Source organism: Porites lutea, chromosome 1 (genome assembly GCF_958299795.1).
Source record: "Porites lutea chromosome 1, jaPorLute2.1, whole genome shotgun sequence".
In the NCBI taxonomy this organism is placed as follows: Eukaryota; Metazoa; Cnidaria; class Anthozoa; order Scleractinia; family Poritidae; genus Porites; species Porites lutea.
The window spans coordinates 48,031,542-48,041,541 of record NC_133201.1 but is presented as its reverse complement, the minus strand read 5'-3'; the positions used below and the strand labels follow the sequence as shown (position 1 = coordinate 48,041,541).

Below are 10,000 nucleotides of genomic sequence, written 5' to 3'. Positions count from 1 at the left end.
CAAAGCAAGTTGCCCGTTTTTCCGTACCTTGAGGCTCTGATATGTAATAATGTAGTTGCTGCTACAATGGAAATACATCCAATATATAATAATAGAATATTGAGAAGATTTACCCATCCGGTTGTAAAAGTGAATAAAAATCTCCCCAAAGATCTGTACGCGCGAGTACGCGCGTGAGTTAAAGGCTCGGAGAGGCCTGAAATCTATTGTTATGGAATGCAAGTTCCATTCCTCCACCGACTCCTCCGCCGGAAAAATACGCCTGCCATATTTTGTTGAGTGCACAAAAGAGATAACGTAAAATGTAGTTGACTCGCAAAAACCCGCTTAGCGCTCCGTCAACGATGACTTCTATCCAGGAATTGGAACACTCGGCCGCAGTAGTGATGGTAAGATCTAAAAATTTTCATTTCTATGATGCAATGCCCATTTGAAGACGTTCACATGTGTTTTTCTTTAGGCGCCGCCATCTTTGGTGACGCAAGAACAGCGCCAATCCGCCGAACAAGTGTTCCTGAATTTTAGAAGATCGAAGTCACCTTATGCAGCTTGCAGACAGATTTTAGGTAATATGGATCTATCAGTGAATACTTAAACCATCAATTGAGTCACGGTGTAGTGTTATGTTTCAGTCAGTCCTCTACAGTCAAGGCAGGTCAAGCGTACCCCCCATGATTCTATTAATGAATTGATTATTTGAAAAATGAAACCGTTAGTCATTCCCGTAATTGGTGTCAAATTCAAAGCGGCATTTCTGCATGCATAATGAGCAGTGACTATTTTACGAGAACTTCTCTATATTTGGTCAGATTGAAAATCTTTGAACGGATTAAGTTTCGTAGAAGACATTTACATCAAATTCAGGAAAACTGAGCTGGTAGAAATTATAGCTGCCTCGCGTGTGAATTCACGGCTCATTATGCATGCAAAAAATGTATAGATCAATCTGAAATCTACAACTAGCAATGGATTCAGCTTTTGAATGATAAATTCATTAATGGATTCTTGAGGGGTACGCTTGACCTGGTTTGACTGTAAAGGAATGCCAATCGCTAATTATCACGACTGGTGCAATCAATAAAAACTGATGTTAGAAATCCAATCGATAAATCAATAATTGTCGATAATCACTTTTGATTGATATCGACTGTATCAGTCAATCAATAAGAATTGATAGCAACAACTTTTTTTGTTGTCAGCACTATCAATTTTATCGATTTTAATGATATTTTCGATATCATGATCTTTCATTAGGGTCTGGGTCTCTTTCGTGAAAATTCCACATCCATCGTTTTCCCGAATCCCTTTTTTTTGTTTCCATAATACATAGGTTAAAAAGTCCAATTGCTGCAAAACCCTATAAATGTAAGATGTAGATTGGCCCTTCGATTGATATTTTGAATTTTACCTCATATTTTGAATTTTACCTCAGTATGACGAAGCAGAAGAAACAAAGAGAAGAGAGGAGGGTTTCTTCCCCCTCTGTTTAATTGAAACTGTGGATCTTCTGTCTGTTTGTCTGTTGATTACTTGACAGCCTAGGTCAAATTGTATTTATATTTGCTTTGATAGGAGACACCACTGAACATTCAATGACCAGCCACTGGTTTTGGAAATAAGCAATGGTTTTGCTCTAGGAAAAATTGAGGGGAGCCCTTATTTTTGAGTCTGTGAAATCCAGGGTACCTAGCATAGGATTTCTATGAAAAAACTAAGAATTCCTAGTGGCTCAAGAGCAAAAGTAAAGCACCAATGGCCACCAGGCTCTGCTAGAGCACAGCTCTGATGGGCCAGTTCTCCTCCCTTGAAAATAAAACAATAGTGTAAATATGTTTTGGGCCCAACTCAGACTCAATTTAGCCCGAGCTGCTAGGCAAGGGCTAAAGACTTCAAAAAATGACAGCAAGACAGTCTGAATCAAATCATGTGAGCATTTACATGTTGAAGGGCTTTTATTTTTGCCCAAAACTGGCTAGTGAAAATATTAAAATGTTGTGCCATTTCGACAGTTTTTAAGAATTATGATAGACATGAAAGCCTCTTTGTAAGTGTTAAAATAAAGTGTGCACGTGTACAAATGTTAAACTGACAGTTTGTTATAATTAGTTGAACTGAGTGTGTTTTGCTTGAAGCCCCAAAACTTACATGCACTTTGTCACTGACTATGGAGCTACTACAGGTGTTATTTACATCAGAAGCGTCTCTAAGTTTTATAGATCTTCTTCCTCTAGCTAAGAAAATTTAAAAATTTACAAATGTTTGTTGTTATAATGTTTTGATTATGTTTTCACCCATGATTTGAGCTTTGAAAATGGCAGCGTGATTTCTTTAAATGACAAATGATGCAAGAAAGCATTGTCATGAACATTGCAATGGCTTCTCGATTTTGATTGGCTGTTTATATCGTATGACTATTAATCCTCTCATTTCATTCGTTTATTTCAGTGGACTGATTTATATTTTAGCCAGCCAATTTCTCCCGCAAAATGTGCCACAATGCCCAACAAAGTGATCAACAGAAACATTAAAATTTTAACTGTTTTCTTTATATATAGAACAAAGTAGGAATGACTATGTGCTGTTTCAAGCTGCTTCCACAATTAAAGAAGCCATCCTCCGTGAGTGGAACATACTTTGCAAGTCAGACATTGAATCCCTCAGATCATTTCTGCTAACATTTGTTACACATAAGCAAGAGTAAGTAGAATACTCTGTTGTTAGTTAGCTTTCGTAAAATGCTTTAAGACAGAAGTTTCCCAGTTGATTCTTCTGTCCTATACTGATATGAATCTCATGTGCACTCTTAACTTCTATCTTGTACCAACATTAGTTCTAGAACCAGTTTGGTATGGTAGGCTTAAATTTGGGTGTCTTTATGTAAACTGAAGGAGGTCAACATACAATGAATACCATGACTGATTTTTGTTATAAGAGTGATTTCTCTAAATTTCTGGGGTTTTTTTTAAGGATAAATATCTGACATCTCTGACTTGGAAAAAGTTGTTTGGTGGATCTTTCGTGAAATCTTCCTCATAAACTTTTATCAACTTTTCCAGCAACATGGGCTAAAATATGTTCATCTGGTTTTTTTACAGTGGTAGTTGGGAGACCAGTTTAAACATTAATTTTTACCACTAGTGTTGCCCTTTGTGAGATAAACAAAACTTAAAAGGCATCTCTCAAACCTCGAATAGAATGAATACATATTTTCAGCCCTTTATGAGGACTTGTTAATCTTCATGAAAAAATATCTAATTTGGACCAGAGGAAAAACTCTGACAATCTTGGCTTGACTATATAATGTATAACAGACGTATTATGCAACAAAGACTAGAGATTTCTTTGTCATACACAACAACAATTAAATTCTGTGTGATGCACATGTATGTAGCTTGTGTAGATGTTCCCCCTCCCTCAGGAAAAATCGGGAGAGGAGACGTCTGTGAATCGCCAACGATAATCGTGTTCCCGTTTCCCCGTAATGTTGGGGACAGCCTCTGATTGGTTGTAATGTTAATGCCATGACGCAAGTAATTTCTGGTGTTGTGATTGGTGAATGAACCTCAGAATAGATTCCCCGGGGAAAAGCTCAGCCTTTGTGGACATTCATATTTGTTTACCGGTATTTGTATTTCGGCTCTCTCGAAAAAGCATGAGAAGTTAAGACCACCGTTTTTTGCTGCACTGGTTATGGGTGCGTCTGTCTGTACCGGTCGGTATTGTAAATAAAAGAGAAGACATCCAAATTCAACGTTAACAGCCAAAGCAGGTCAAGCTTACCCCAAAACGATTCTATTAATGAATTGATTATTTGAAAAAATGAATCCGTTAGTCCTTCCTGTAACTGGTGTCAAATTTAAATCGGCATACCTGTATGCGCAATAAGCAGTGAATATTTTAAGAGAACTTCTCTGCATTTGGTCAGATTGAAAATCTTTGAATGGATTACATGTCTTAGAAGACATTTACATCAAATTCAGGGAAACTGAAGTGGCAGAAATTTCGTAACTGAATCGCGTGTGAATTCATGGCTCATTACGCATGCAAGAACGCACACAGAGATGAATCTGAAATCTACAACTACCAACGGTTCAACTTTCGAATAATAAATACATTAATGGGATCTTGGGAGGTACACTTGACCTGGCTTGAGTGTAATCAGAGATCTTATATCTGGATTTTTGGGTGGACATTGCGTGCAGATATTTGGCTAGCCTGTGCACAGACGCCAGAGGTATTTTTCGACCTACATGTGCCTTTTCGACTGTAAGCGAAAGGACAAAAAAATAATTTATGCAAATGTATATCGGAACACGATTAGTGACGGCGATTCACAGACGTCTCCTCTCCCGATTTTTCCTGAGGGAGGAGGGACTTCTGTACACAGGGTAACATGTATATGCAATAAAATAATGGAAAAATTAATGTTACATCTACATGTATAGTATGTGTACTTGTGAAATTTGTTTTGGTCTCCTTTCTTAGCATTCAAAAATATGTGAAGGAGCAAGTTCTGCATGTTGTGGCAATAATTTGCAAAAGAGGCATTTTAGAGAACTCCCTTGCAACTCAAGAATCATTACTTAGAGATGTTACCCAGCTTATCTCAAGCAACAACAGAGAGATGGTGAGTACCATAAGTTACTAAAGCATAACAAAAGGGCTTTAAAAGCTCTGGCGACCGGCTTAAATTGCCTTCTAGTTGACGCTTAGGCGGCGAATACTGAAGCTCTGCTGGGGAAAAATTCTGAAAAGCAAATTGACGTTGAAACAGCAACAAGACTAGCTGAAATGGCGAAAAATGGCGTGAAGATGTGTAGAATACCGGCGTGAATGTCGCCTTTTCCTTAAAGCGCAAAATGCAGATATTTGAAATTCATACTAGGGACATGTTGTAGGTTAATTATTTGTTTCTTACGTGTAGGTCAATCTGTTTTCAACCTAGATCAATTTGTTCATTATATTCTATTTTATTTTGGTTCCCAACACTTTTTGTTTGATTGGCGCAATCCTCATGGCCACAATTTCTTTCCCTGGTTTCTCAAAATCCACTGATATGCTCTTTTTATTAACCACAAAAGAAACATTTTTCCAGGGAGTGGCCCCGGATTCCCCCAATGAAAGCGGGTAGTTGTGCCGTGAAAGACGTCCTTTTCAATCTAATCAGTTGCCACCTACATGTACTTAATTTTTCTCCTTTTATTTCACATTTTCTAGAGAACCCTGATAACAACCATTTTTTGTCATTGTGGAGACGTGAAAAATGTAGTAATGTCTAACTTTGAAGTTCCAGTAAAATACATTCCGTGAAACCTGTATTATTCAAACACCCAGGGTGCTCTCACTATTGTCCCTTAATAACATCTGCTTTGTAGCAGAAAATTTGAAAAGAAAGCATTGAAACTTATAAAATTAAAATAAAAGCACAGTTAAGGCTAAAAAAAAGCACAATGAAGGCACCATCTATGCATCATCAATGGTATTCAGTCTTGATGCATGTTTGTCAGCTTCGTATGCACGATTGCGTGATTACAAAATATAATCTTTTTTGTTATGGCTGTGATCACCGACACGGTGCACTTAGCCAATTTTTTTTTATTTCAAGTCACCCTCGATTCGAGCAAGCTCTGTAGTTGGAAGTCGCTAGAGCTGTACAAATGAAGGTCACGTGGCAGCATGCTGTGAAAGCTTAGGTTAAGAGAAGGGTGGGAGAAGGGTTTAATTATTAAATATAATAATGTGTGTAGGGTAAATGCAAACAAAGTGAAAGTTTGGGTTGGAGGAAGGAGGATCACATGTGCCTGACCCTCATGACCTCTCATTATTCTCTTTAAGAAGTAGGAGAACTTACTCACAGGCTAACTGAACCCCCAAGTTAGTACTTTATATATGGGCAGATTAGGAGGTGGGGCTGGGGGGGGGGATGCTCCCTGCCCTCTGCCTCCTGTTTCTGTAATATTTTCTCTATGTAACTGCTATTGAAACAACTTGTTATAATTGTTATTCTTTTGCAGAAAATTTTAGGTTGCCTTATCTTGAAGGCATTACTGAGTGAGTTTTCATTCTTGAACCAAAGCAGTGACATTGGTTTGAGCTGGGACTTTCATCTTCGCTGCAAGAAAGCATTTGAGGTAAAGGAGACCTAAAAAATGAGATTGACTCAGACAGGTGTATAAAATTGCGCGGTGTAATAAATTTTTTTATTTCTTTTCTCCGTAATCACATAGATTTTCTGTTAACTGTGCGGTAGTCTTGGAAAAATAAATAATTATTATTGTTTTATACTTACAGAGTAAGATGAGGATTGTTTCCCATTGATTTTAGGTGCAGGCTCTGAAACAGATTTTTGTGCTGGTGGTACATGGTCTACAGCAGTTTTTGCATACAGAATTGAATTTGTTATCCAGGGAGGACATTTCTGTTTTGGAGCGATTGTTGTGTTTGGCTGAGCAGATTCTGAACTGGGATTTCTCTCGTAATCATATCCTTTCATACACACCTTTTTTCTTCGTAAATCACTCCAATCTGTAACTGTTTAAGTCACCAACTGTATTATGGCTTTAGAAGTTGGTGCCTCATTGCTGTCAATTAAGTGTTTGAGGTGCCAAACTTTATTTAATAAAAACGTTAGTTCTATCCCCAGTTTATTTTGCACAGAAAAAATGGGCCTTTTAAGGCTGATGACAAAAGCTTGTTTTTCATCAAAACTTTAATAAATTTAAAGAAATGTGGTCTGCAGCATGCAAAGAAAGTCGTGCCCAATACCCCAGAGCTGGTGGATTTTGCTATTGGGCTAGCAAATTCTGTTCTATAACTTGCCCAACAGGCAAGTGTAGTTTTTAAAGATTTCAATATAGGAGAACTGTAATCAATATCCTGCTCATCAAAAAATTTTCTTTGGTGTAGTTAAAATATCTCTTTGACTATTGAATGCTAGCTACAGCTTGTCCAAATGGCAAGCTGTAAAACTGACTTTCTTTGCACCCTGGGTCTGGAGTACTGGCTTCAACATTTCTAAGGTTTCCCAATGCAATCTAAGTTATTTTATCTCTACCTGTATATAAATCATAACAACGTCACAGTTCTTCATGCACCTGTTGCCTTCTGAAGTGACTACAGTATATGGCATCATCTGTAAGAAGTAGATTTTTTTCTTGACAAACACACATTTTCATGGTCAAAAGAGATTCCTGTCGTCAGAGACATCAGTCACTCAGTTCAAACCTGGATCAGCTTGGAGAGCGCTGCTTTTTGATCCTGCATTAGTAGGCATGTTTTTTAAGGTAAGAAGCTGATCACATAACTGAAAAGAAAGGATTTAGAGTTCTTGCAAATTAAACACGAAATTTTAAAATTGCCTAAAAAAAAAAATTTTGCTTTCGCACATGTACATCATAGAGAAAAGTGAAAACTTGTTGTCCTGAATTCCTAGCCCTCAAATATATTGCTTTAGGATTTTTCATTTTGTACTTCCAGTTGTGCAGAGGAGAGCAATGAAATGTACCAAAAAGAACAACGTTAAATCAAAGTGGTTCTGGGTTCGAGTCCAGCTCTGGCCACTTACTGTCTTACTGTTCTCCATTTTCCTGAGTTCATATCCTTGGCCATGCTTGTAATAGCCAACTGGTGGCCTTCTACCAGTTGGGGCTTTTAATCCTGTTATGTTCCATTTTGATTATTTGTTTCTAATAATTATTTGAGCGGAGTACCTGTAAAATAGCTGGATAAGCTAAGAGCACTTCCACTATAAACAAATTGTTAACCTTTTTGACCTTCTTATATAGCTTTTGTCATTTCTTAAGGTCCCTTTAATCTGTAAGCTTGATTACCAGCTGCTGTGTGGGAAATGAGCCCTCGCTCCTCCCCCGAACACCGATAGAGTGGCGGAAATCGAGCCTATTTTATCTTTAACTTGTCTTGCATCATGAAAATTAATTTTGTATCGCAAAATTAATTGATAAAAAGTTGTCTCAGATAAACTTGCTTTATCCACTAACCTCGAAATAACAAACCTCTGTATAATGAAATCCTCAGTTTAATGAACAATTTTCTTTACCCCTGTAATAGTGAAATATATGTAAAAGAACCTTGGTATAGCAAAACCTCGTTATAGCGAACAAATTTTGCATGTTTCTTGGGACTTTGTTATATTGAGGTTCCACTGTAATTTATTGTGGTGTTCTATAGCTTCAGGTGAATTTGCAAGCTAATGAAGACTTGAGCCATCACTGTGGACAGTGTTTAATCCAGCTTGCTGCCCTTTCTGGTGGAATATTCGCAGATGCATCGTCACAAACTCAATATTTATCCCACTTTGTGCAAGGATTCTTGCAAATTTCAAAAAAGTAAGTGTTCTTGTAGTTAGCCAATCCCTGCTAGCAGAGGTCTCTCACGACGAGGCAAAAATGAGAGAAAGGAGAGAGACTCTCTCCTTTCCCTCATTTTTGCCTCCTTGTGAGAGACCTCTGCTAGCAGGGAAAGTTAGCCATAGGTCTGAGCCCTCCTGAAGAATTTTTTTGGAGGGGGTTAATTTGCAATAAGGTTCAAAGAGTACAGATGTTTTTGCTGGTTTGTTTAATTGCCTTATAAATCTAATTTTATATTGATTCTGATTTTGTTCTCTAGTATTGAGATGAATGGTCAAGCTGCACTAGGACTAGGAAGTATTGTAAACCGCCTCCTGTTTGTCTTTCCCTGTTCATCATTCAAGGCTTTACCAGCTGATTCATTGAAGTTGTTCATGAATTCCATGACAGATCTGACTTGCCTATTTTTAGAGGCAGTTGCTAAAGAGGAAGAGGTGTGCACTCAACTGGTTATATCATTATTTTTTACTGTTACTCAGCCTTTGAAATCAAAACCACTTGAGATTTTTTTTTTGCAACAAAAAGATTTTATCAACAACTCCACAACATTACATAAACTTTACAATCTGAAACTAACGGTACAACTTTACATGTATGGAAAACCACTTTTGATAGATTTTGTTGATCAAGCAATACATATATGTATGAAGAGCTTAAGTGGCATTGATTTTGGATAGCAGTAGCTGTTAAAATAGTGGTCAATTTACACTGAGTTTAACCAATATTTTCCAAATAAACTTACTACCAATATTTGTGGCAAAGAAATTTGTTTAATTTATAATTTTAACAATTAGGCATGTAAGTGCAACTTTGTATAATCTAGGTTTCACTTCGGTAGTTGGTTACATGCCTAATTTTTTAAATTAAAAATTAAAGAAATTTGCAAATGAAGCAAACAAAATATTTGTCTGTAGTCTCCTTCACGGCCTCTTGGGCTGGAGTCACACAATACTCCGCTCCCTACCCCTACTTGGTAGGCTTTTGTTAGTAATTCTGTGTAGCCTATGTTTGTACACTTAAGTCCCTTGATTTACTTTGCACCTCCAGCTCAACTCTGAAGACACCAGCTTTATAGAGGCAGTGGAGCAAATGCTTGAGGGCTGGGCTAGTTTAGTGGAACATGTCAGTCAGTTACCACCTGGTGTTTTTAATGACAGTGCTACAAGGATAATAAACTGTTATATTCAGTGTCATTTGGCCGCACCCAATGGATTACGTGGAACATTTTTATTGCAAACAAACAATGGAATTCACTTGGATGAAATATGTGACCTTGATAGTGATGACAGAGAACTATTTGCAGATCAGTTGTGTACTGTTGGAAGCTTAGCACGCCTGGTGCCAAGTCATGCATTTGCTCTTCTCGCAAAACTATTAGAAGAAAGAGTTAATCAACTTGAGAAGTATCTCACTGCTGTCAAGAATTCAACAGGTATGGTAAAAAATGTTTAGGCTTTCTTCCTGCCAGTACAGTACTAATTTGTGCAGATATTAAGATCTCTGAAGGTTGAAAGTTCATTTCATGTTGATAAAAGGGTGTAAATAATAAGCCCGGGTTGGTGCGCTCCTATATAAAAGTGGCGGGGATGCTTGTCACCTCATTTGGGGTGTAAATTGCAGATTTTGGTCTCATT

The 10,000-nt window shown here is 37.5% G+C and overlaps 1 protein-coding gene across 2 annotated transcripts in view; it reads left to right on the top strand.

Moving 5' to 3' along the window:
- The first annotated feature begins 248 nt into the window (after positions 1-248).
- Positions 249-10,000, top strand: part of LOC140953262 (exportin-4-like) — a 23,580-nt gene continuing 13,828 nt past the window's right edge. Inside the window, exons 1-10 of one of the 2 annotated variants that reach the window (XM_073402763.1) lie at positions 249-389; positions 461-566; positions 2,556-2,697; positions 4,486-4,627; positions 6,015-6,131; positions 6,325-6,483; positions 7,170-7,283; positions 8,188-8,345; positions 8,626-8,800; positions 9,414-9,798. In XM_073402763.1, the coding sequence (XP_073258864.1) occupies positions 345-389; positions 461-566; positions 2,556-2,697; positions 4,486-4,627; positions 6,015-6,131; positions 6,325-6,483; positions 7,170-7,283; positions 8,188-8,345; positions 8,626-8,800; positions 9,414-9,798 (1,543 nt within the window). In that variant the 5' untranslated portion in view covers positions 249-344. The remainder of the gene's footprint in view (positions 390-460; positions 567-2,555; positions 2,698-4,485; positions 4,628-6,014; positions 6,132-6,324; positions 6,484-7,169; positions 7,284-8,187; positions 8,346-8,625; positions 8,801-9,413; positions 9,799-10,000) is intronic. The other variant, XM_073402771.1, reaches the window with a different exon arrangement.